The 26,887-nt window shown below is 35.8% G+C and overlaps 4 protein-coding genes across 6 annotated transcripts; all 4 read right to left on the bottom strand.

Annotated features, from left to right (window-relative positions):
• Nucleotides 1–1,404: 1,404 nt before the first annotated feature.
• Nucleotides 1,405–5,903, bottom strand: LOC107937568 (T-complex protein 1 subunit beta). Its single transcript, XM_016870466.2, has 12 exons — nt 5,756–5,903; nt 5,400–5,458; nt 5,231–5,287; nt 4,994–5,059; nt 4,778–4,889; nt 4,499–4,627; nt 3,990–4,061; nt 3,666–3,781; nt 3,420–3,496; nt 2,641–3,126; nt 2,248–2,563; nt 1,405–1,842 (listed from the first exon to the last, which is right to left on the bottom strand). The coding sequence occupies exons 2-12, from the start codon at nt 5,403–5,405 to the stop codon at nt 1,696–1,698; spliced, it is 1,584 nt and encodes a 527-aa protein (XP_016725955.1). The 5' UTR covers nt 5,406–5,458; nt 5,756–5,903; the 3' UTR covers nt 1,405–1,695.
• Nucleotides 5,904–8,298: 2,395 nt separating this feature from the next.
• LOC107937572 (L-ascorbate oxidase homolog) lies at nt 8,299–13,174 on the bottom strand. Its single transcript, XM_016870470.2, has 8 exons — nt 12,551–13,174; nt 12,338–12,447; nt 10,943–11,213; nt 9,884–9,986; nt 9,445–9,790; nt 8,994–9,359; nt 8,824–8,902; nt 8,299–8,739 (listed from the first exon to the last, which is right to left on the bottom strand). The coding sequence occupies exons 1-8, from the start codon at nt 12,686–12,688 to the stop codon at nt 8,527–8,529; spliced, it is 1,626 nt and encodes a 541-aa protein (XP_016725959.1). The 5' UTR covers nt 12,689–13,174; the 3' UTR covers nt 8,299–8,526.
• Nucleotides 13,175–15,533: 2,359 nt separating this feature from the next.
• LOC107937553 (cytoplasmic tRNA 2-thiolation protein 1) lies at nt 15,534–18,307 on the bottom strand. 3 transcript variants are annotated; one of them, XM_016870450.2, is made up of 10 exons: nt 18,013–18,307; nt 17,770–17,884; nt 17,532–17,674; nt 17,244–17,363; nt 16,862–16,974; nt 16,690–16,782; nt 16,541–16,581; nt 16,330–16,396; nt 16,123–16,234; nt 15,534–15,954 (listed from the first exon to the last, which is right to left on the bottom strand). In XM_016870450.2, exons 1-10 carry the CDS (start codon nt 18,109–18,111, stop codon nt 15,790–15,792), a joined length of 1,068 nt encoding a protein of 355 aa, XP_016725939.1. In that variant the 5' UTR covers nt 18,112–18,307; the 3' UTR covers nt 15,534–15,789. The 3 variants fall into 3 exon arrangements, with proteins under 3 accessions (XP_016725939.1, XP_040969670.1, XP_040969671.1); XM_041113736.1 differs by having other exon boundaries at nt 16,203–16,234; XM_041113737.1 differs by having other exon boundaries at nt 17,770–17,876; nt 18,013–18,284.
• Nucleotides 18,308–19,277: 970 nt separating this feature from the next.
• Nucleotides 19,278–26,526, bottom strand: LOC107937580 (ubiquitin-like domain-containing protein CIP73). Its single transcript, XM_016870483.2, has 18 exons — nt 26,212–26,526; nt 25,306–25,457; nt 25,088–25,205; nt 24,266–24,373; nt 24,048–24,166; nt 23,852–23,932; nt 23,351–23,512; nt 23,204–23,270; nt 22,970–23,124; nt 22,234–22,398; nt 22,083–22,154; nt 21,791–21,911; nt 21,419–21,700; nt 21,100–21,200; nt 20,797–21,009; nt 20,092–20,715; nt 19,820–19,981; nt 19,278–19,617 (listed from the first exon to the last, which is right to left on the bottom strand). The coding sequence occupies exons 2-18, from the start codon at nt 25,432–25,434 to the stop codon at nt 19,546–19,548; spliced, it is 2,751 nt and encodes a 916-aa protein (XP_016725972.1). The 5' UTR covers nt 25,435–25,457; nt 26,212–26,526; the 3' UTR covers nt 19,278–19,545.
• Between the last annotated feature and the right edge of the window lie 361 nt (nt 26,527–26,887).

The raw sequence follows: 26,887 nt of genomic DNA, 5'->3' as shown, positions 1-26,887 counted from the left end.
ATATGGGGTTCATTATTGACTGCAATCTCTTTACTGCTAATCTTTGAAAAGCTCGCATGGTTGATCCATCTCCTTCGGCGGCTCTCAGCTTAATATATAACTGTCTTTTTAATGTAATTTGTATAGGCAATATATGTTTCTTTGTAGGCAGAGATGTAGCTGTCTATGCCTTGGGTGTAGGAGCATGTGGACGCAACGCCATTGATACCGATGAACTTTTAAATATGTTTACCGTGAAAATGGAGAGCAGTTTACCATGAAATTGTAGAGTACAGATGATGTTCCCATCATGCTACTTAATTGCCAAATATGAATCAATTACAAGCAAATTATATTTATCATGAATTTTGATACTTTGTTAATCATAAAACGTAGGGACATAAAATTTGTCTTCTACTGAAATCCAGCTGTATGAAAATCTCAGTATAAACCTGTTTTGTACTTTAATTAACAATTGTTGTTTTTTCTTTTTGCAGATACATGATAAAGGTTTGTACTTTGTATTCGTTATCTGAAACGATGGCAAGTAAAAATAAAAATTGAGGCGGTACCATAAAAGTAAACAGATTGATTATTGATTACTTTGCTTCCTTATTTTGTTAATCCTAAATGACGTTTTTCATTCCCTTGAAGTAATAAGTTAAAGCAGAAATTCTTGAAATTGAAATCAGAAGTTATTAGAAACAATGTGGTGTGAAGTAAATAGGTGAATCCTCTTTGACATGATAATCTGTTTCTAACAATGTCATGGTGACGGTTGATAATCTAGAAATGATTATTCAGCGTCTCTTTCTGCGCGGTACAAGTGGCTTCTCAGATCCATCTCGGCCATTTATGAAGTCCAACTAACCTGTGGTTAGTGCTGCACTACTCAACTGCATGTCTGCATGAAGGCTAATAATCATTAATTCTTGGTTGTTCCGACCTTCATCTTGAGGCTATCAGCAATGAAGGCCTAAGCCAAATAGTGTAGTGCTTTCTTCTTGATTGTCCCATGTTGAAAGATCACCGCTGCCAATTTTGCATGGATTTGCAGCTCGAGCGATTATAAAATGTATTTGCAGGGGAGATCCAAGCATGACCACAACCATGTCTGGTCTATTCCTTTTGCACGTGTGATACTAAGATGTGGCTCCAAGGCATAAGGTACTGATCTTTCTTCTGTGGAACACCATTTATCAGGAAGCCAATGCTACACCTTAAGTGTTACATTCATATCAACAGAGATCTGATATTGGTGCCATAATTTGCAAGGTCATATATCAAAAGGCAAAATATAGAAAATCAAGCTGTGCTGTCAGGCTTTAACCTCCATAGTTTAGCTGCTTGGCTATAAATGAACTAAATTCAGATAAACAACAGAATTTGAGTTACAGTAACAAGTCCTAACTTCATGAAAAGGGATGCTAAAGACTCGGAAATCTGATAATCGGGTATCTACACAAACGGTTGTAGAACCACGAAGAAAATCGGATAATACATGCTATGGAAAATTTAGCATTGAAAAATCGCTAGTTTTAGATTTTTAATGGAGTGAAGATTGCTTCCATTTTCAGTAAAAACTGAAACAAGCCACCAAAACTTCAGTTCTAGAATTCAACCATACTGCAGTGAAAAACAATCAAAATCAACAAGCAAATGCCAAAGACAGTAATCCATTACAACAAATGAACGTGCCGTTGACTATCGTCATTTTCACATTCTGTCTTCTCTCTTCCTTGGCGCACATGTGATGATTTCATCAACTCTGAGAATCATTTCAGCAGCCTCAGTTGCAGATAGCAATACGGCTTGCTTGACTTTGAAGGCTTCAGAGATTCCTAGCTCTGCCATATCTCCTACCTGTTGAAAAGGTTGAAACATATCACCCGTCACAGCAAGTAAGGAACACTACTATTAAGTATTCCATTTTGTTTGGTTGTATTGAATCTCTATACAATCATTGCCTGTCTTGTCTACCAAATAGGCCTAAACAATATCAGTATTTCAATCTATAACATTAGGATGAATTCTCCCAAGAAACTAAATCTCTTGGTAAGGTATTCATGAACGGTGAAATTAGTCTGTAATGATGTTCAGCAGCCATATCTAAGCTGCTACTTATCTAGGAATAATATCCTTAGAGGATTGAACATGAAATTACCGACTGGACAAAAAATAATTTGCAGCTGGTTTCAAACAAATTACAAACGATAAAGAAAATTTATCCTATTCTACTTTTTAAAATAATTCAATTTCAGCACTTACAGATCCAGAGATGACATCAATCCCTGCATTGCATCCCTCCTTGTGGTGCTCTGCACGAAGCTTAGCTACTAAGTCTGCACTGTCTAGACCAGCATTGTCAGCAATAATTGTTGGGATGGCCAAAAGCGCACGCGAGAAAGCTTCAATAGCATGAGACTTCTTCCCCGGAGTCTTCCGTGCCAATTCATCCACTTCCTTTGCCATTACCATCTCAGGCCATCCACCCCCAAGCAATACCCTAGTATCATTGACTGTCTGAGACAGCACGCACAAGGCATCATGCAGAGACCTTTCAGCTTCATCCAGCACATGATGGCTGCCACAAATAGTTGCATGTTATGGAAAATGAAAATATATTAAAAGAGACCTAGAGGAGATACTGCAATACTATACCTTGCCCCTCTCAACACAATAGTACAAGCCTGACCCATTTCAACACCGGAAAAGTGGATCAACTTGTCCTCACCAATCATAATTTCTTCAATAAGCTTGCAATGTCCAAGCTTAACAGACTCTGGGTTGTCAAAGGTTGAAGCAATTTCACCACCTGTTACCAAAGCCAGACGTTCTATCCCATCAAAATCAGCATGCTCAATAGCAAGTATGCCTGCATCTGCAAAGAGTTCTTCGGGGAAATTGTAAATCAACTGCCTGTTAACAAAGCAGTTAATCCCATGTCCTAAGATCTTTTTCACTTTCTCTCTCATCTTTTCCTTTTCACCCCCTTCAATCTCAGCAACCTTAGACATCGAGTCAACGCGAACACGTGCACCATATATCTTCACTTTATCTGTATCCATTGCAGTATTTGCCACCAAAATCTTTGCGTTCTCTATTCGTTTTGGTTGTCCAAGACCTATTTTCTTGTCAAGAATGAATCTGAAAGCATAGAATTCATGATTAAATCAACAAAATAAAGATTCCTAAGTAAAGCTTTAAATTATTCAAAGACAGAATAAGAAACAATGTAGCAAAGCCTGCAACAAAATTAAGCTGTTGGTGTCCTTAGTCACAACATATTTTGTACAATGACAAGTGTGATAAAATCGGATCAAAACTTTCGCAGAATAAAGAGAACAAGGGGAAAAAATGACATACTAGGGACCCAGCACATCCCACCAAAAAGTATCATAAAAAAAATTGAAGGGGATAAGAAATCCATAAGAACTCACCCTTCATCTAAAAAGGAATCCTTCAAAGATCCTCCAGGCTTCTTGATAATTTGGATGGCCTCTAAATTTGTGCTCCCCTGGAGTTACAAATAACATGCCATAAAAACTCAGAAAAATAAATATGGGAGAAGAAATTCAATTGAAGTAATAAACTTGGGAAAGGGGAATCCCTTGCACATTCCCACCTCTAGTTGTGCAAAAAATTCAATTGAAGTAGTAAAATGTTAAATGCAGAAAAATTGTCACCTTTAACCTCATAACAGCATCCACAGCTAGTTGTGCAAAATGCTCCTTATCCTGAGAGAGAATTTTGGAGCTCAAAGTGGTCATTGCAATTTTCATCAAGTCTGACTTGAATTTCTCTGCAATATTCAGAAATACCACATGCATGAGAAAAAAGACATTCCAGTGACAAGGACAACTCCCTTAAAGATTTTATCACACAAACACATTAAAGAACTAAGTTCAATGAGGAACAAACAAACCTAAAACATTTGACATGATACAAAGGATAAAGGTCTCATACAATAAACAAATAAAATAAATGTGATCATATCCAACAATCTTAACCTGCATTCTCTTTGTTATCCACAACCCTCTGCAACAAAGCATTACGAGCACATTCAGCTGCCATTCTATAACCTACAAAAGAAGCATATATTGTTATAAACTCTGAACCAGAACTTAGTTTGTGATTGGCACACCAACAAAATAAAAGAAAACAAAACCAAACATAGTCTAGATACAAATGCAATTGCACTGCTATTTTTCTACAAATAAGATAGAAAATGTAATAATGAAAGGTTGAGTACTAACAGAAACAAGGACAGAGATATATAAAAATTTTAACAGTTCCTTTTTTTAATTTTGATCAGATTCGCCCCCCCCCCTCCCTGCAGCAGCTTCATACCTTTGAAATAATACAACAAACAAGCTACAAAAATACATGCAACATTTAGTGGAAAGAAAAACACGCAAGAGGGAGAGACATCTTAAAAGAATAATAATTGTTGTGTCTCAAGAGGCGTCATAAAAGAAAAATAATAGGAAGCAATGTACTAAATGAGGCTAAAAAGAACCTGATATTATTGTCATAGGGTGAATCTTGGCTGCCACTAGCTTTTCCGCCTCCCTTAAAAGCTCCCCAGCCAAAACCACAACAGAGGTTGTCCCATCTCCAACTTCATCATCTTGAACTTTGGAGATGTCTGGATATTGTATCAATGGTCATTATCTAAAAATGTAACAGCTATCTTGTGCAACAAAAAATTCAAACTTGTGCAAGATTGTTAATACGTTGACAAAAAAGCAACTATGTTAGTCATAGGGTAGTCAAGAAAAAAACAATTTATAGGTACCAATCAAAACTTTTGCCGCTGGGTTGTCAATGTGCAGGGACTTTAAGATGGTAGCTCCATCATTTGTAACAGTGACTTCATGTCCCCTGCCAGTTGACTGTAAAATTTTATCCTGCCACATAATTTCACCAACAATAAAGTCACGATTTAAAAGTAGAGGAGGAAAACAAATGCTAAGTATTCTTTTAATTTGTATAGACAATGTGGAAAATTTACCATTCCCTTTGGCCCGAGGGTTGTCTTAACCAAGTCAGTAATTGCAATTGCCCCAACAAATGATGCCTGAAGATAAAAAAGAACAAATATATCTTACATTGCCGAAAATAACATACCCAGAATAACAACTATGCAATAAAAGTATAACCACATAATTCCAAACAATTAGGGTTTTCTTTCCTTCTTTAAAACAGAATATTAGCATTTTATATTTTTATTTTAGTTATAATGACTTACCATTCTGGCACGCTCCCCCTTCTCTTCACTAGCATCATCTTTAAGAATTTTCTCAACCTATCACATTTACCAAGCAAAGCATACGCAAAATAAAACTTCAAAGGCTGGGAAAAAGAAGTATGAAAAATAAATCTAACTGAACACAAGTACTATTGGGCAAATAACGCACCGCCATGGAAAATAACTAGGACGAGAGTAGCTCTGAGTCTTAGTGCAGAGAAAAAAGACCTGAAGCAATTAAAAGGAAGTAACTTTAATCAACAACAAACATGAAATACATCTACAAGAACGAATCTAAAATGCCGCGTAATGAACCCTAATTTTGTATAAAATGAACCGGTAAAGGTTGTCTTAGACACTTTCATTTTATTTCCCTCATTTCACTTAGAAACTGACCGAAAGAGCTTTTAAAAGAAAGAATTGTAACATGGCTGCAAAAATTGAAGGTGAAAAAAAAAACAAAACAGCAGTAGTCGTAGTAGTAACCAGAAACCCTAGAAATGGTTGAACTGACTAGGGTATCACCTGATCGTATGCGCGATGCTTGAGAAAATTGGAGATTCGGATCCCGCTGAGAACACAAAACAGAAGCAGGGCTAGTGTTTTCTGGCCTTGGGGCTTCGCTTTGCTTTGCTGTGCGCTATAAACTCGCAAGGGTTTTGGACTTTTTTGGTGAAATTCTAGTATTGGTCCCTCTATTACCATACAATTTGGAATTTAACTCATGTACTTTAATTAGACATAATTTAATCCTCCTAATTTTATAAAATCATTAATTAACCCAACTTGCTAATTTTGATTATATTCCCATTAAATATCTGATATGGAATGTTTTCTAAAACATCCTTAAGCATTTGGGTTAACATATAAACTTTTTACTAGATTATAATTTTCTTAAAAACACTTCTAAGCATTTGATTAACAACTTAGACATATAAATATTTTTATTTAAATTTATGTCAACATTTTAATAAAATTAACTAACAGTATTAAAATTTTAAACTAACTAATGTTATAAAAATAGACGAAATAAATTATATTAAAATATAAAATTAAATTGAAATACTAAACCGGAATTTATGCTCAATACATAAACAAAATTTATGCTCATTTTCCAGAAAAAGGAATTTTATATTCATTTATTAAATCAGCGAGTTGGAATAAAAGTATGCTCAGTTTTTTCTTTTTGATAAATAAGTGAAAAAAATGGAGCAATAATTTACATCACACACTGGCTGGCCATCGCATCGTCATCAGCTAATAAAATATGCTCAGTTAGTTTATGTTCAAAAACACTCATTTATTATCCGTTATGAGCTTGCCTTATCTAAGATTAATTTACCCCAATTTTTGTTTTTGATTTTCAGCTCATCCTCAATTGTTAGTCCCAGTTTCCCCAATCTGTTTGCACAAAAGTTCACATTCCTTTCAACATGTCTTATTTAAATCAACTGGATTTGTTGTAATTCCGAGAGGCTGGCCATTCGTAGGCGAAACACTTCTGCAAATAATTTTAATTAAAAGGGCATTATTATTCTCAACCTCAAGTTTTCTATAGTCATTCTGCTAAGCTAGCTACAGACCTTCAAATATACCATGAGCTTCAACCTAGAAAATACAAGTTTCCCCTAGTTTCAGAGCAAAGCCAGCCATTCATTCGCTTTTTGCATTTCACAGCAACTCACTAACAGCTGTAATTTTTAGTCCAGTTGCTATCGACACATTCGAATTAAGCTTAATCCAATTATCTTTAAAGTCGTTCAAGTAGAAGTATATTCAGGAATTGCATTGTTTCTCTCCTTGATTTGGCTATGATAAATACTCTATTGCTCATGTATGGTCAAGGTCAACTAAGCTCTATCCCCACACCAAACACAATGATCATTAGCAACCATTCCCCATCAAACTATCTCCATGTTTGTTAGGAGACGATCATTAAGGATTAGCAAAAGAAAATGGTGAAGATATTGGGGCGTGGGGTACTTCCAAACCATGTTCTAAATCATTTTTTAGTCTTGTTGTGGCTTCCTTGCACTAAAAATAGAATGCATGCATTTTTGGCCTCTATCTTTTCAATAAAGATAGGAAGTAACTTTAGTATCATAAATAAATTTTGTCATCATAAATTTCATATATAAACAAACACTTTTGAAGTATATCCATCAACATTCGAAGATTTTAAATTATGTTGAGCATGAACAACTCTATATTCCCATTAATCAAAATATCACCAAAGAAATATTTAATTCTGAAAAAAATATAAAATTAAAAATTTTGAGTTGAAATTTTTATCATATTGATTTCATAGTTTGCTACATGTTGTTGGAATCTTAAAACAAGCATTTTTCTCCCATAAAAGTAAAAAATAACAATTTTTTTGAGTGGAGAATTTAGAAAAAATTTTAAGATATTTACAGGAGAAAAACTAAATTCCTGTACGTGTTGATTTCTTGAGATTAAATAAATTGATTGAATCAATAGACAAATAATTTTTTTAATCAAACATCTCATCCTATAAATAAACTCTCAAGTTGAAATTTTGTTAACTGTACTTTATAGACACTTCCTCAATAAAAAAACATATATACTTCTCTCATAATTTAACAATATATTGAATTTAACACTCAGTATTTCTAAAAAAAAACATATTATGAAAAGTAATTTTTACAAAACAGATAGGAATAAATAATAAAAAATAATAAAGACGACATATACATGTATCAATATACCAAATATGTAGATTAAGAAAAATTACTTTCAATGATTTTAAAATAAAAGTTCAGCTTTTCCCTGCTAATTTAAACATGTTACCATTTTATACTCTCGCTTTCGCATTAAAAAAATCTTTAATTATAATTTATATTTGGGTTAATTTTAAAAAAAATATCCCCAAACTCAAAAGAAAATCATATTAAAATTTAAACTTCAAAAGGGTTTAATTTGATAGTAATAAATTATAAGTGCAGCAAATTTGGGTGATTTGGTGACAAAGACAAAGATAGCTGTAATAAGCTTGCAATTGCAACCATCACCTTATATCCCCTAATGTAAAGATCGATTCACACAAATAACAAGAAATAGATATCTATGACCTCCAGCAATGCATTGGGAATACAAATGTATAGTAAGAAAGAATGCGACCTCGAGTTGAGGTCTAGTAATTTTAAACTCGTAACCAACAATCGTGTTGTTTCACTGTTCATAAGTTTATAAGCTAAAACTCTGCTGTCCAATCATTCATCCTTGTAAACCAGCTTTGACTATCCAACTACGGATCATTTATTGTATAGGTGGCTTTAAAGGGGACGGGTTCTTCTGCCGCTTGCTCTGCCGCAGAGTAGTGCGTTTTTGGGGATCGGGTATTCATCCCTTAGTGAAGTTGACGTTGTGAAGACACGCAAATAAAACTGTTGTCCCAGGTACTGTCTCGCCCAATACTCGGACCTTAAGTTCCACATTCCTACATTGTCAAGCGCCACATAAATGGCAGTCCATGACTTGGGGTACACCTGCATTCACGTTGCATACCCAATATTCATCAATCTTTGCTCTTCACATAAATGATGGAAAGATCAAAGTTGTTAGAGCTTTACCTGAGTGGTACACCGCGAAACGGCATCACGGAGGTTGTATCCGTTCCGACTAGCTGCCGTCCATTGCCCTCCGTCCATACTACATTTCACAAAAAAAAAATGGGTTGAGAAATCAACGAATAATCAGCACAAATTCGAAGCAGACATCTTAAAAATGATGTTTTGCTTACCCAACAACGAAGAAAGAGTAGCCGTCGAGATGCCAGCTCTGGACAATATCCTCATCATTCTGAAACACAATCTCAATGAAAGACCTATAGTCCGAATTCATAACCGAAGTGTCAAGGTATATCCCTCCACCAGTAGGGTTATCTGATATGCTTCCAATACGATAAACTCCATCGATTTTGAAAAAGTCTGCAAGTTTCAAAGGAGTGTCTGCTGGAACAAAGGAAACACTGTTAACTGCATATCTTTGCTTGCCATTGACTTGGCCGGCAGAATTGGCAAGCCTGATGGTTCTGGTCGTATTAATGAGACCATAGTGATACGACCCCTGTGGGTTAGGCCTTGGTCCACTTGCTGTAAGGTTAGTCCTGAAACAGAAACATGTCAATAATGTGACTAGAACTGATGCACACAATGACGTGCTGTATATGTTGATTGGTAGATAAAAAGCACCTGATAGAGCGGGCTTGGTTCAAAGACCAGTCAACTTGGATGGTGGGACCACCAGGAGGAGGGCCGGAGACGGGACCGGCTGAATTGCTATAGCGTAGAGTTGCTGTTGAGGTGAGAACCGGGTTGGTAAAGCGAGAGGAGACCACAATGTAATAGTCTTGAGCAGGTTGATCTGCTGTAAATAAAACGGACATTGATTGGCCAAGGTGAAGGTCTATTGAGGAGTAGGTAGTTTGGAGAGTGTGGGTTCCCTCCACTTCAACCAACTTCAACTTGTGGTTTTGGATGCGGAAATTGAGAGAATTTTGCAATCCAACATTTGATATCCTAAGCCTGTAGGTTTTCCCTGCATGATGACCAACGTTGTTTATTTATGTTCAAAATACTTTGAATAATGACCGAAGCAACATTGAAGGAAATTAAGACCGACGAAAATTACCTTGTTCGACGTTGAAGGAAGCACCGCCAGGTCCACGGCCGTTGATAAGGATTCCATCAGGGAAAGGTAGCTTCCTACCACTATCCAGTTGAGCTCTCAAATCCTGCACCAAACACAATTTCTTATTAGCCACAAGCCAGTTACTACAGCAGTATCAGACCTCAATAAAACTAAAATTTAATGCAAATACCAGAATCATTAATTAATTAAAGCCCACCACCAACAGAACTTAGAGATCTTTCTTGGCATGCGCTGGGCCCAGATGGAAACAACATGTGGGCAGTCAAGTGGGAATGCAAATACCTAATTTGCTTTGGGCCCTAAGTTGAGCACATCCCATGAAAGTACCATACGCTAATGTTTTTCAATAATTTGAGATTCGAGAGTGATTGATGCTTAATATAAAAAGCAACAATTTCTCTGAAAATATTTAAAATTCGCTGCCTTCCGTTAAATTATGATTCCATCCCTTTATTAATTTTAAATTTTAAATTTTAGATTAATTACTGATTAAATTTTAATTCGATTGACATAAATATTATTATTAACACAGAATAAGATAGATTCAAGTGTGCTAATACGTATTACTCTTTTATTTATAAGTTAGGAGAATTATGATTAATTTTAAATATTATATAAAAAAACTGATATTATTTAAATCTATAATGAAATTTTGAAATAAATTTTTTTAGGTATAATATGATAGTGGGATAGAAATACAAAATCATAATTAAAACTCTTAAAATTAAATTCAGTAGGATATGATATGGGAGAGAAAAAGCCTGCCAACGTATACAGCTGTGAAATGGCACAGAAACCATAACACAGAATAAAGCCCCAAATGCCATATAATATGCTTCGTTTATCCAACTCCGTTGCCAAACCCATTTAAAATCCCCAGACACGAAGTGTTCCCCACCACGTTAAGGTTTCGTAGACCCCAATGCCCATATCCACGGCCAGTTATGAGTATCATGCATGCATTATTCCATTTCAAAGCCTCCTAAAAGCAAGTAAATATAAATAAACCAAGGCTTTGTAAAAAGTAGAAATTATTACCGTGTGATTGGCCTTATACCAATCTCCAATAAGAACAGTGTAATCTCCAGCAGGATCTGGGAAGGGAACCGGGATCCGTGGTCGGCTAAGGATTCTAATCCCTCCAAAACCACCAGCAGCCTTATGGAACCCAAGAGAGGGGAAGTAATAGAAGCTTCCTATTTGATCCTTCACCTGCAGAATGTATGTGAAGTTCTTTCCTGGAGGGATAGGGCATGTTGTTCCGTATACACCATCTTCATATGAATTCCTCCTGTTTTGGACTCCATTCCTACATATTTATCATCTCCATGTAAGTTACTAAAGGCAAATAAGTTCACATACAATTTTTTCTATTCTTTGAACAATTCCATAGCTTGGGATAGTTTTGGATTCAATCAAAATAGTCCAACCTTTATTTCATTTTAAAATTTGAATTTGTTTTAAGTTTAAAATATTTTGAGTTTCGTATTTCACGATTGTTTGTGTGATTTTTTTTAGATTAAATTATTTTTTGTTTCAGTTGATAAATTTTAAGTTGATTAAATTTAAGTTATTGATTGTTATTGAAATCAATTTGTAAAATTCAAGCGAAATTGATACAACTACGTACATTACGACAATGGAGTTGCAAGATCATAAACGAATCATCTACTTGTTTATCAGAATTTTGAAAAAACGAATTAGCATCAATATTTAACAAAATATAGACGTGATAATTGATAAAGCTAACAATTAAGACCACCTTTGGTTCTGGGTCCATATATCTATCCAAAAGAATTCCTAATCCACTTGCTCTGTCTGTTAGGGGTGGTGGACAGCTAATTAGAAGGTGGACCACTTGGATCACGGATGATAATTAGTGGGTAAATGTTGTCTCTCCCAATCAAGGATATTTCGCTTTCTACCTCTAATTACAGCAAAAGGAAAGAACCCGCTTACTTGTAAACTGATACTAACAACGAAAAAGGTAATTATGTGCTCCACAATATACCACGATAAACGGCGGACGCTTGATTTGAGTGGCAAACTGCCAGTTCCGTGGATAATGTATTTTTGCAGAAAATAGTTAAGAAATGCAATGATATTATGCTCATTTAAACGCAGATCAGCCATGTCACCAATTGCATATATATGTTTTCCCTAGCGTTCACGTTTAATAAAGCAGAAAAAGAAGTAAAATGAATGAGTCCGAACGACCAGACATTGTTCAATAGCAAGTGTAAAGTGTGAGTGACCGATTAAGGAGGATGGTTGTCGGAAGAAAGCGTATAGATTACAAATATGTGCATCGTACGTCAGTGGGATAAGTCGATAATGATGGGTTAGATTCGTCTTTTTCAAAAGAAGGGCGCGTAAAAAGTTGAGCGCAAAATGTTGGCGGCGAGAACATAGGTAGGGATGATTGGAACTTACCAGGAAAGGAGGAAAGGCTCGTTTAAGCTGTTAAAGACGTTGATAATGAGGTTGTCATTGGTAACAGAGTGGATATCAGGGCCTGGGAATTGCCCATTGATGAGAATACCCTGGAAAACAATTCGTCAGCATTGATCATTTTTCATGTATATAGGGATAGATCCACAAACATAATCAAATCAAAACGAAAAATGTATACTATCGAAAACTCACCGTTTGATGAACGCCGAGAGGGAAAATGTCACCATAAGTGACATTCCAGTTGAAGAATCTGTAGGGATCTTCAGCTCCGGCAATGACAAAAAGAGAAACAGTGGCACAAATCAATGCCACGGCCGAGTGAAGCTGCATTTTTTTACAAGGAAATGAGATATTCCCTTTACTGTAGAGTGAACGTGAGAGACTTTAACAGAAAGGGGTAGGGAGTGAATGACGATTTGATTGAATAGGGTGGGATATGGCACAATATTTAAGTGAGGAAGCTGGAATGGGCTTGAAGTTTAAAACTAAATAAGCCCTTAAAAGGGAATGAAAGAGCGAAAATGAAGTGTCGGTGATGGGGTCCTTTCCATTAGTTTCTAGTGTGAGTGTACGTGCTTGTCTGCCACATGGGGTTAGGTTCGTTGTTTATGTAGCTGCAAAAAATGGGAGATGTGGAAGAATATTTTATTGGTGGTGGCCAAGACCTAGAGTGGTGCTTTTGTTTTGTTTCGAAATAGGGATTGCATGTGAAGTGTGAAGCTGTTAAACATGCAAAGGCAAAGGGCAAGGGCCCCTCCCTCCTAAGATGTCACTTTACTTTTCCACTTCTTTTAATTTACTGCTTGTTTTTGTTCCTATCCAACAACTTCGTTGCTTTGCTTCAGCTTAAATGTGCATTCGAAAAGAAACAAGACGTATTGGCAAGAGCTAGAGATGGACTGCTACAAAAGTACAAATCTTCATCTTGGCAGAGCTGCTGGTAATAGAATCCAATGTAATATTTAAAACCTTTTTTTAATCACAAATTTTTAAAATTATAAATAAATAATTTATTTATCCAAATATATATAATAGAAAGTTGTAGTCTCCATCTTTGTTTTCAATTAATTTATTTCTGCTTTGCCGCCTCGACTAAAATTGACTCTTGCATCCATATTCCTTGGAACATGTGCTGAGATGCCAACCAGCCAATGAGAAATGAAAATTTTTAGGTAATTAATATATTTAATACACTAGTATTTTTAAAACTCCATCAAATTAATACTAAAATGATACTGAGATTTATAATCTTAATTTACTTACCATAAATCACCGGCTAATCGAATCTTTTGAAAATATAGATATTGAGGAATTATTTGTTTCCAATAATATAGATATGAAATTTTGTGTCAAAATTCTCCTGGGAAATGTGAAAAATCTGGCAGACACTAGCTAGCTTAACTTGGATAGATTCAAATGTTTAAAATCTTAAAAATAAACTATGTAAACGCAAGCAGTAAAGCACCAGTTTGAATTTAGCAGCTTTACTCGACTTTTGCATTTTGATTAAACAAAAATGATCGGCCGGCACCTTTCAAACAAAACTTACCTTTAAACAGATCCAGGCAAAACTTTTTACTTTTTGTTTTCCCTTTTATTGTGGACAATGAGCTACACAATAGCGGCTTGCTTTGCTGAACTGGAAGCAGCATGGTCAAGCTTTTTAATTTGGATTTATCTCTTACCTTAATCTGAATCTCAAAGTCGTTGCATCTTCCATAGGTCCATTTTGGTGGGGGTGGGGACACTTCAATCACAACATAAGCCTAGAAAAAAAGGGCCACAAAACCATGGAATTGCAAGAAAAAAAATTATATACTGGTATTGCTGGCAAAACGTGCATAAATGAATAGTGGTGAAATTTCCAAGTGTCTTATCCCCACGTCCGAAAGGTCAGTCATGGTCCATGTGCCATGTGCCATCATTGCAATTTTCAAAAGCTTGCATTGATTCCCTCAAACTCAAATTGCAAGACCTTGGTTGGATTGGATGAATGATGATAATAGCAGCTAAAACACGGCAAAATCCAACAATTTCATCAATTAACATTAAGCAGCAGTTTACGCGTTTTTAAATGCAAAATAAGATAATTACAATTTTAATGATATATTTGTTGAGATAGAGTGGGACCAATCAAGCCGGCATTAGTGGGCATGTTATTGTCCTGTTCTGGAAAGTTAATCCTTTATTGTCTTCATTTCGACCGTATGTTTTGATTTGGTATTCTGCTCCACGTTTCAATCTTGGCCTTTACTAGTAGTACCTTAAACACTAGCACTTACGTTAGTACCTTAACACAAACCTACTTCTCTGTGAAACTATTCTCCTTTGACCTATTTAACTGACATCAAACAACTAAGTGTTTTTGTTCAGAGGATTCTAAAATTTTGAAGAATTTTTAAATGATAGGTATTTTTTTTTATAGTGGTACTACATGTATCAAATGAAATAAATTTAAGAAGATTTTTGGAAAACAATTCTTTTAAGTAGAATTTTAAATATGCAAATCTCCTCTCGAAAATCCTTACAAATTTAGAAATTCTCAAATAAGTAAACTTATTTTAGAATTTTAAAAATCTTAATTCAAATAAATTTGTCCTTAGATCTTTTGTCCAAATACACTCTAAAGGTGTCTGCTTAGTTAAATGAAAAAGTAAAATAATAATAATAATAATAAATTTTGAGTGTATTTTTTTTAGTATTTGGGATTCGTAATTGCTCTTTTCAATAATGTTATCTCCAAAGTTTTAATTTGTAAACTCCCTTGAAAATGCTATGCATATCACATTGTATCCAACTATTTATTAGTAAATTTTGAGCATACTTGATAAAAAAAATGAGAATAGAAAAAACAAAAAGAATGACCATTTTCTATCTTAGCGCATAAAATAAATCATCAAAATGAACGTATTATGCATTTCAAAAGTTACATTTTGTATCTTCTTATTTTTTTTCTTTTTCTTTCAATTTTTTATTTCTTACAAATGTAGAAACCAAAAAATTGATCCTCTGGGTTGACTTGGTTTGTGCAAAACAACTGGCCTTGCACTGATTCTTCCTGTATTACCATACCATTTGAGATTTTAGCTGAAAGGCATTGACAAAAGTATAATTCAAAGTTAATCCAAGAATATTGCAACTGTTCCATGTTTTAGAAATTTGAAAGCAACAAAAATTAAATAAGACCCCGGTGAGATCTTAGCTTATATACTAAATATAATTATTAGCCGATCCTCTGTTGCTCATCCCAAAAATGATTGAACACAATATCTCCCTATTCCATGATTAGTTCTAATAGTTCAAACAGTGCGATTAACTGCTTTTGTTTGCCTAACTATTCATTTGGAAGCTCTAAAAAGAGAAGATATGAGAGCTTGGGTGGCCAATCAAACAACAATTTGATAATTCCATAAGCAATCTAAAACTCTGGATCAGAATTCCAAACTTCCACATTGCTTGCTCTCAATACTTGGTGTTCTGCTATCTCTTTTTCTATCTTTCTTACCATCACTGTTTAGGCCTTGAGTACGACCAATGCCAAGCTTTGGTAAACCTCGATTCAGCCCCTCCAGCAAGACACAAGCTTTGCACCATTTCTGTATACCATGTATAAGATCAGATCAGTTTTAACTATACTGCAGACAGCTATCACTGCTTAAACCCCTCCAGTACAAGGCAGAACTTTATCATAAATAAGGCATATCAAATGCATCCTAAAGTTTAAACAATTATTAGGTGTCAGGCAAGGTAAAAGCATCCATCACCTGGCTAGAAATATAACCACATCGTTCACAGGTTCCCTGCTCAGGCATTTTGGTTGTAGTGGAAATTCGAAAATCCTCACCTGATTTAATGATGTCAAGTATAGCCCTGGGCCTGCAATTGTAAGCCACAAATGTTATCACTACTCAATTACAAAATTTTCAAACTTAACAGATGTGAGACTAGAGCAGGAACACAAAGGTATGAACCTGATTCTCTCCAAATCTTTTATGAATTCACGAGCAAACCCACGATATGCATTTGGAGAATAAATGCCTGATATTTGAACAACACCAACCATTGGTCAGTGCAATATTATCGGATATTCAATGCCATCTAAATATCAACCTTAACAAAGAAGTTGAAAACTCAAACAATCATAATCCGAAGGCACGAAAAGGAACGGTAAAAAACAATTACATTCAGTAGAGAAGTAGTCCAGCTTCTTGAAATAAGCATACGTGGAGAACTTGTTAAGGTTTTGGCAACCAAGTATAAGCCATAATGAGAAACGAATATTAATAAATTCACAATTAAAACTACCAGAACAACAAGCATTTCAAGGATATATCACGATCTCCTTCTCATAGGTATATTTAAAAGGTTTGCATCTGGGAATCGGTCCATCTTCGCCAGTTATAATTGAAGTGCATCTACTCAGTCTACATGAGTAAAAGCAATTATCTCAGATAAACAATCGATTGAGTCAAAAGGAAACAAAAAGAACAGCCAATACATTACCTAGCAATATCACCTCGTAATATGTTCAAAAGGACAGTTTCAGCAATATCATCTGCATTATGTCCTGTAGCAACCTTGTCAACTTTCAGCAATGCAGCACCTCGATCAAGGGCCTTTAACAAAAACAAAGTCAAACAAGTCATTCCATCCTCAACCACAACAACAATGCAAAGTGCTAGAAAGACAGAAGATAAAAACCCCTAATTGGAGTTGGACTTGGTTGTATATAAATTTGCTAATAGGACCAATTTCATGAACGAGTTATTGGGAAGATGGACCCATCTTAAAATTCAGATGTGAAGGTCTAATCATGTAGTTTCATTAGTACACACCTACAGCCTATCAGAAACAGCAGAAATAACGAAACTGGCAACTCATATACCTGACGGCGGAAAACACCACAAAACGTGCAGTTATTTTTTAAGCCAATCATCTTTACTATTTCATCCATTGTCCATCCATACAAATCCTTGTAGGAAACAATTTTTAAGGGCAACCCATACTGCATAACAGACAAGAAGAAGAACCATACATCAAAAACTTCAAACCAATCAAAGCAAACAGCTTGAAACAGTTATCAGGGAAGCATCAAGAAAAAAAATGTATCTACTTTTGAAGCAACAAGAATGTTTTTTTTGGAATTAAACTCAACAAGATAGACAAAACTGACCTGAAGTTCATTTCTTTTGACAGTTTCAAGTGAGTCATCCCTGTACCCTGTGATGCCCTCATCAACGGATAAAAGAAAAAGATCAAGGCCATAGTTATGTCGTCGATTCAGTTCCGATAACACATAAGCAAGGACAGTGGAATCTGCGACAACCCCAGCAGTAGATATTATTAGAAGGACAAGAAGGAAAAAAAAATAAGAACTTGTTGCCATGATAGGCTTATATAAAGAGATTAACCTTTCCCCCCGGAGGCACCGATAGCAATACGGTCACCAGGCTTGAACAGCTGGTTCTCCAAAATTACCTGGTGAATCTCCTCCTCAAACACCGCGTAAAAACACTCCCTGCATATCTTTAACCATTGCATAATTTTAGCATCCAAGAAAATAGAAGACAATGAAATAAACGAAAGTGATCATCAAATTGATGCATGCTTGAAATGAATAAATACCATAAGGATGGGGAAGTTGAAGACAATACCTGCTCTAGGGTTTTGGGTCTTTTGAGGGCAGCCCTGTTCTGGTTACAAACGCAACACAGTCGAGCTCCGGATTTCTTTGGCTTTGAATCGGCTTCCATAAATGACGGATGTTTCAAGAGAACTGCGTCTGAGGTGAACAATTCACGGTTGTTTGACCGCTTTCCTTAGGCACGAGTGTGGGGTTCAGGCAGGGTTCAAGACATTTTAAGAAACAGGAATGAAACCCAGTAGATATAAAGCAAATCGTTTGAACCACTTTTTGATATGCTTTATTTTTTTAAAAGATATATTTATGGCTTAATCTGATCCAACAAATTTTAATATAATATTAATAGGTTTCAAAGTAAGATTTTGGCAGTCACTACAGCTTTATCACATTGATTTTATTAATTTCTTCTTTGATATAATTATGAAATATTTTTTTGTGATATTATTAAATTTTGTTTAGTTGAATTCTAAAAACTTCTATGCTTCGACCAAAAATAGAAGAATATCATAAATGGTGATCATAATTTAATAATAAAATCAATACCAGTATGTCCCACTGAAAAAACTACTGAAGGTAACTAAAATTATTATCATGAACATCTAATAAAATATGAGACCATTCTTGAGAAAGAAAATATATGAAAGTTGGTTACCCTAGATGCCGACTTTGAAGTCACCTAAGACTTCACATAATTTCTAAACAATTTATTATTGGTACATTTTGCTAAATAATTATTTTATTTCATATAAGTCTAATTTGTTTTTATTAATTAATTTTCTTACATTAACTCATTGAATAATTTAGTTTCCAACTTTGCATTTTATTGCTACAAAATGTGTTGTATTTATTAAGGGTAGTATATTTGTCCATCAATGCTTTTTAAGTGTTTGGATATGAATGTTTATTTTTTTAGTACATTGATGTGCGAAACATTTCTATTATTTTTAACACACTCAAGTTAATTTTAAAGTTAAAGAACAAAAACTTAATTTATTGAGAAGTTCATTAATTCCGAGCAAACCTTATTTCAAAAATCCTTTTAAAAGAATTGACCTTTTTCAGACAAAAATGAAAATTTAAATTATTATTATTATTTATTTGTATTTATTAATCTTTCCAATTCATTTTCTATGTCTTCCAATTCAATCATTATTGAAATTGAATAACTTGTTAACAGATCACTAGGGCTGTTTGTCCCCGACGTAGAAGATGAGTAGTTAATTCAAAGAACAACCCACCCTAAAAGGAAGAATAAACTACTGAAAATTATACCACTTGAAGGGAAGCAGATGCTATTATCATGACATTCAATTTGATGCGCAATTTAACAAGAACAACATTTGAAACAAACAGATCAAATGTTTAACTTAAAGAGCATACGAAACAAGCCCCTGCAAGAAAAGCCTAGGTTTGTACATGGATTCTTGACTACGAGCCATAGAAAAAATGACACCCCACCCCCACTAGTACGAGAGGAGGTAATTAGAGGCAGACCTTTCAGAACTTTAACAAATTGTATTTGAACTTCCGTAATGAAGAAGAGCTAGCACTTGTCCTCCTCACATTTATCCTGAAATCTTCGACGAATGTCCTGCCGTAGCATCTCTATGTATTCCTGGACGAGTCAGAAAACACAATGAGTTCCAAGGCAATAATCACCAAGAAAAATTAGGCAGACTAAATGGACAACATTGTCTTAGTCCTTTTTCCTTCTCCCCATCATGGAAGCATTTTTTTAACCGCAAGTGCTTTAACTGCTAGGAAACACTATTAGACGCTAAAGACTAGTATGAAAGGTCGCACAACCAAGAACCTACCTCAGCAAGACTCTCATCACCACACAACTCACTCAGAAATTCTTCAGTATTCCTCCCATTGTCAATGCCATATACCTGAAATGCAATTTCAGCAACTGCATGGAAGACATCAAAGGGCGAATTTAATTGCTCAATCCTCTGAGCTGTTTGTTGAATGTTATCCTAGAAGAAATACCAGATACAATAGCCACCATGTCAGCATCTCTTACTAATTACACACTAATTAACTGCTAGTTGCTAAAAATAAAACAGGAAATTCAATTAAGAAAAACCTGAAAATCACTATCACAAGGTTTATCAGCTGCATTAGACTTCCTTCCATCATGATGAACCTGCTGTTTAGGTTCAACAGCATGGAATGGCGGAGGTGCAGATGCCCCTTGACCAAGGGCCTGAGAAACAATAGGCATCATTTGTTGGACCATCCGTGACAGATCAACTCCACCATCCTGTCCTCCTCCCAATCCAGAAAACATGTTTCCAATATCCTGGCTATCAACCTGCTGGGCTATTTGATTGACAGTGTTCATGATTTGTGGACTTTGAGTGAGTTGCCACAGCATATTCCTAAAAACATCTGGTGAACCAACACCAGTCTGCTCAGAAACCCCAGCCAATAAGCCATTTATTGCAGGGCTTTGAAGAACTTCAGAGACAGCATTAGCAACATCTAATTGATCATCAGAACTTTGCAGTCCTGATGATCTATTACTCTGAATGGCAGGATTACTCGACAAAGAATCATCTTCCACCCTATTCATAGAAGTGCTCTGAGATGCAAGTGACTGCAAAATCTTTTGGCCAGTCGTTCTAGCACTCAAGCTCTCATCAAGAGAAGAGCTAGTTGTTCCAGTATCTCTAGTACTGAGAGAAGATTTTGCCTGTTTGACCCGTCTCTGACCACAATGATACCATATTATCACTTTTGATAGTAGTAACATAAATAATTTAGAATGAAGTAAGAAATGACATCACACCTTACGCCCCAATCCTCCCAACCCCAATCCAAGTGGAACAGGTTTGGCATTTTCCTCGGTGGATTTCTGGACACTTGCTGAAGGGTCTTCTGACTTTACCAAGAATTCTCCACTTGAACTTGGAGGGCATCCAACTGTGCCAGTGGATACATCCTTTGAACTCTTACCACTTTCAGTAGTATTGTTACTATGTTCATCAAGTTGAGGTTGTGACTGATCATTAATAGTAACAGAGTACTGGTTAGAGTACTAAACAGATGGCTGCAAATAAGGTCGTTTTATTTTATTGTGAACAAAGCACACCCGTTCTTCAGTTGCATGAAGATCTGCTAGTAATGCAACGCTAGAATCCCCTGCTCCACTAGCAGCCATATTATCAGGCTGTCCAGTTCCAGCATCATCACCTGCACCAGATACAATATATCCACATCAGATTTTGCTTTGACCCTAAAAACGAAAAGATACCATATGAACAAGTAACATTGTCATTGTTTACATCCCAAAACCGTTCAGTGCCAGCTATCAGATGCAAACCAGTTCTCTCCCTGCATGTTACTAACATACCATATGAACAAGTAACATTGTAGTTATTAGTATCTAAAAACAATTAATAGCCAGCTACCTGATGCACCCTGGTTCTGCCCCTGCATATTACTAACAAGGTCTCGAATTCTTGAAGTGACTTCGGCAAGAGCAGAGGATAGAGATGAATCTGTGGGTGCAGATTGTGTTGCACCGGACACTGCACCAGTGGAATGTGCAGGGCGAGCAGCAGCAATAACATTTCGCACAGGAAGAACCCGCATTGGATCAGGACCAGCATTACTACCATGTTCCCATTGCACCCCTACCCCATTGCCTGTTCGATTACCAACTGCTGAAACCATAGGAGCCAGTGCAGTGCCTGATAATAATGGTAATTATTAAACAACAGAAGTCACTTTGCTTCAGTTTAAAGAACATTACAGTCTGGGTTGAAGCAGATATTACCCACCAGCATGTATATGGATATTAATGTTCCTCAGAGTGTTTCCAATCCCAGCCGGACTTATATTAAGAGAATTTAGTGGAGAATTGGAACTACTTAAGAGGGAGCTGGTTTGAAGGGGAAAAGGCTGCAAAACCACAAATCAATGCTTGCATGATTAGCAGGATCCCAAAGAGAGTTCAAACACTTAAATTAACAGGATTAAACAGCTTGAAAGTATCTGCAATGCTTGATTGCATTGCTCAGAGTTGCAGTTATTTGACAAAATCGACACAATGCCGATAAATTTTTAGCAAACCTGAACCATAATAGGATTTGGCCCAGAAGGAGATATATAAACTGCTGGTCCAGCGTTGACTGAAGATTCCGCCTATAAATTGCATAAAACATTTTAGTGACATGTTACCATTTTAATGATAATGGAGATAATAATGCAAGTGATTACATACAGGAGAATGCCCCATACGCAGCATCAATATGGTTCGACCAAGCTCTAAAAGAAGGGCACCTAAATGCTGCATTGTAAGACCTACTTGCACAGACTCTGTTTGAATTTGCCCCCTCAGTGCAGGATCAGTAGAATTCCTCTCTTGCTCTAAACGTCCTGCAATATGCTACAAAAGTCGTAGCAAATTAAAGATGCATATTATCAAATGTTAAACATTTCAAACTTGACAGGAAAAAGAAAAGGCATGTGAAACATTCAGTGTAAAGAATCTTCAGTTATACACATTTTCGACTTCATAATTTACCTGCATCAAAGCCAAAAGACCTTATATTGCAAACTTAGTTGCAACAATCTTACATGTAATCATGAACTTTACAACATGCAAAAGTTTTCCTCAGAAAATGCCATGATTTTACATGTCTTAAAATGTTATATATCATAAATCAAGCATATTGCTCCAGACATGAGCAAGTACATGGCAATTAAGAATTCGATAACCTCTTTCTCCCGGGTTCTTGGACCAAGTGAGTCAAATTGGGAAATCAAATGAAAACATGTGAAAGAGAATTGACATAGGTTTCAATGGAAAATGGATATATGGATATAAAATTATATATAGAAACTAGTCTCCAAGATAACACATCGATCACAACATCATTTTCAAAAACATAACCAATAAAAAGCTTCAAACATTCTGGAAAATAGTTAACTTAGAAACCTTAAGGCGTAATACTTACAGACAACGCAGCAATAGCATGACTGCTGAGAAGCTGTTCTGCATGTCGCATTACAATGCTCAATGCTTCAGGTGTCGGCAAACCCCGTGCATCCGATGGTAATGCTACCCTTGGTTGCTCTCTTCTGTTAGTCACAGAAGTGTGTGGTTGATAACCTACATAATGCAGCAGCAGTTATTTACTATAACTATTTTTCAGAAAAGATCTGTGAGTTATTGCCTTTTAAAATATCACCATTTGGAGAATGTGCCTCCATGTGGTTCATAAACTCTGAGAGCGTATTTAAAGAATCAGGAATTGGCTGGAGAAAAAGGAAATTATGGAATTAGATAACAACCAGAGTATAATCTACTAGAAAAATGAATAGTTCATTTGTACAACCGAATTAAGTGAAGGAATGGATATTGGAGCAGCAGTAAGAGGAACAGGAATGAATTGAGTAGCGGCTGGAAATGATTGGGGAGACTGTGTCTGAATTCCTGCTTGGTTCTCACCACCAGGCCGACCACCACGCACTCCATCTGTTGAAATTCCTTGAGGAGCCTGAAAGAGAGCTTTATTTAAGCAGTATATACAGATTATTTAATTACTTTGAACATTCTATATAATTGTCCACTTAAGAAACCGGAAGCAATATCAATAATTGCTTAAACCCTACAAAACCATTACATTCTTTTCTAGTTTCCCTCAAGCAACATCTGAATCATTAGCATGTATTTTAGAGGTAATAGTAAAATTTTTTTTTTTAAAAAAAATTGATATTCTTCAAGCTGAAGCAATTGTGAAAACAGGAAGGAGACAGGGAAATATGCACTGAGTGAAAGGCAATCATGCCTTTTGTAAGCCACCCAATGTCAAATGTTGAAATCAAGCATTACTCACAGAGGTTGAAGACTGCCTGGTGGTACTAGTAGCAGAAGGCTGGCTTCCAACTCCAAAAGAATTTAAAACAGCCCCAATAACCTGTAAGTCAAGTAATAAAGAGTATCACTGATTTCACATGTCAATTAAAGAATGAAACACACTTGACCTGAACTGAAATGCTCCACAAATAAAATAAAATAAAGAAAATACTCACCCTAGTAAGGTCTGGAATAATGCCTTCACCTTGATCTCCAACATTAAAGGTCCCAAGAACCACACTGTGCAAGATCTGCCCAACACGATTATGAGGAATGCCTGCACTAGCATCATTTCCTGCCAATTCATTTTTCAATTAAATCTTGATAGCCGCAGCTTTTAGTAAAATGCTCTGAACTTCACAGACCAGACAAGCACCAATGTAAATATCAATACCTTGATTACTGTTATTTCCATTTGTATCTCCTGAACTTGTTTCGGACAAAGGTTGTGATTGCGTTGGCTGTCTTTCAACTAAGTGCAATGTATCACCATTCTCAACATCTAAAACCAGTGAAGGATTTTTAAGGCACAAATTGAACCACAACTTAGACAGAGTTGCAAACTTGCACTTGATGTTGTGATACTCATATCTTGATTTCTCTTTTTCAATAACTATAATTACTGACGAGCTACCAAATCTCCCATTAAGTACAAGGTATTGCTTTACCACAAAGGTCACATCCAATATTTGGGTAAATGATTATTTTCAATTCTGGCGTCAATAAACATGAACTGACTAGGAAATGGTAAAGTTGATGGCTTGATGCTATTTACTTTGTAATCAATATGGAATGATGATATGATGTAGAGTTGCCCAAGTTTTGCATGGTTGATAGGATAAGAACATATGGTATAACTACTAACCAAAAATATTAAAGGGATAGCAAGAGAAAACAACGGAAAAGAAAACTGCTGCTTAGACTCGCTGCTAGTAAAAGTAATGGGTCAATTTGCATAAGCAGCTACCACCAATAGCGTCTACATATTTTGTCAGGAATAAAACCAATCTGAATATAGAACTATTCTACAAGCCTAGTAATGCAATAAATACACGCACCACTCATGCTTCAAATTACAGAGTTCGGATTAAACTGTTCAATAACATGGCATCTAAGAAGACCCAGCAGTGAACTGCAGATTGAAAACTTTTAATTTAAAATAAATCTGATTAACTTGCAACAATGAAATTCTCTAACAACATAAATAATAGGATACGATATTCAGAAAGGAGATGATCACCCTTTAAGACCTTTCCCCTAAAAATCAGCCGCTGCTGACCAACTGGAACACCAATTGCATTAGATATTCTCTCCTTGAACAAAGAGACTGATGTCTGAATACATCCAAGTAACAAGTCATCAGCTACAAGTTGGATGAGGCACTGAATGGCAGGAAAATATTGAGAATGCGTAAGCTAGAAAGCAAGCGCTTACATTTTTTTCAACATGAAGACTACATATCTGTGAATCCAGAGTCTTAACCCTGAGCTCTATTAGTGCATTCGAAGATTCCCCAGAAACACTGCCAGTAATCAGACCCTCATTTGAGTGCTGATCTGCCATAGCACTTCCACAGCTTCTATCACCTAGAACAGCAAAAGAAAAAGTAATACTTCTATTTCCATCCTTATTTTTCCCTAATTCAAATTCCTAAGGTAACTATCATCTGCCAAAATGTACCAAGTTCCAAAAAATGTTGCAATCATAATAAATCACCGCCCAAGGTCAGAAGACAGTTATTTGTCTAGTTTATTCTCTAATTATCAAATAAAAAATATTTAGTTGTCTAGCAAGACAAATAACGAGAATGGAATAAAACAAAATTATAAAATCTCTTCAAAAATAAATGCTCTAAGGACTGCATCTGCATTACACTAACAGATTTGTTGCAACTTTGGAACTTCATCTATCAATCCATTTGAGCATTAGAAATATACTTTACCTCAAGAAAATGCATTACAACTTACAAGAAACAATTGCTTTTGCAATGGTTAGCAAAAGTGAAGGTTCCTATAATTTTAAGGAACATGTTTGTACAACCAATATAATAACCAACATTGATTTGATTGTCTTTTTAATAGAAAGGGAAAAAGAAAATTGCTCAGTGTAATGCCAAATGCAACAAATCAGAACCGATGATCCCATCAACAATCAACAATCACATAGCAATCGCCATATAGAAGAACCTAGAACTAATCAAATAAGAAAAAAAAAACCAAGAGAAAGAATTATCATGAAAATGCGCATTAAATCAAATCCTTCAAAAACGACAGGGCTAAAAGGGTTAAGTCCAAATCTAAGAACCAAGACGAAAATAACAAGGGAATCAAAAGCACGAACCTAACTGGCGTGCGGGGGTTAAAATCGAAGAACTGAGAAATTCGGTTTGACCTATGAAAAAAAGCAATGTGATGCGTACAGAAATGGACGGGCAGAGTTCCCGAAAATCGCAACGTTTAGGAGCGGACGAAGCTGGCTACGACGATGCCAATGGTGCCTTTGTTTATCATCAGCCTATATTTGATCCCAGAAGAATTTTACTGGAGACCAGGCAGCGTCGCATTTCGTGATGCGGACGGGAACCGCCAAAATGACGTCGTTTTTCTGTTAGTCGTTACTTACCGCTCATTATTTTCAGCTTTTTACGTCCTCCATCTTCACTTCACTCCGCATTCTTGGGCTTAAAAGAATCTATCAAAGTTAAAACTATTTTATGCGCCACGGGATACTAGCACAAATTAGCCAGCCCATTACCCTAAAACAAGTTAAACCCCAGCCCATTGTAACGTTAAAATTCAAATACTCACTACGCCATTAGATTAATATGCAGCTTCCTAGCTTGGTGCATTGGTTGTTCCGAATTGTCAGGTACATCGATATTCGATACTGTTCCACAACAAAATAGACGCATTATATTAAATACTTTTGTATATGGCTTAAGTTAAAAAAATTCTTTTACTACAAAATGAAAATATTAATCAAGTCCTTAAAAAAAATGTATTTTTTTAGTCTTTAG

Source organism: Gossypium hirsutum, chromosome A05 (genome assembly GCF_007990345.1).
Source record: "Gossypium hirsutum isolate 1008001.06 chromosome A05, Gossypium_hirsutum_v2.1, whole genome shotgun sequence".
Classification (NCBI taxonomy): Eukaryota; Viridiplantae; Streptophyta; class Magnoliopsida; order Malvales; family Malvaceae; genus Gossypium; species Gossypium hirsutum.
This window is presented reverse-complemented; position numbering and strand designations above follow the sequence as displayed.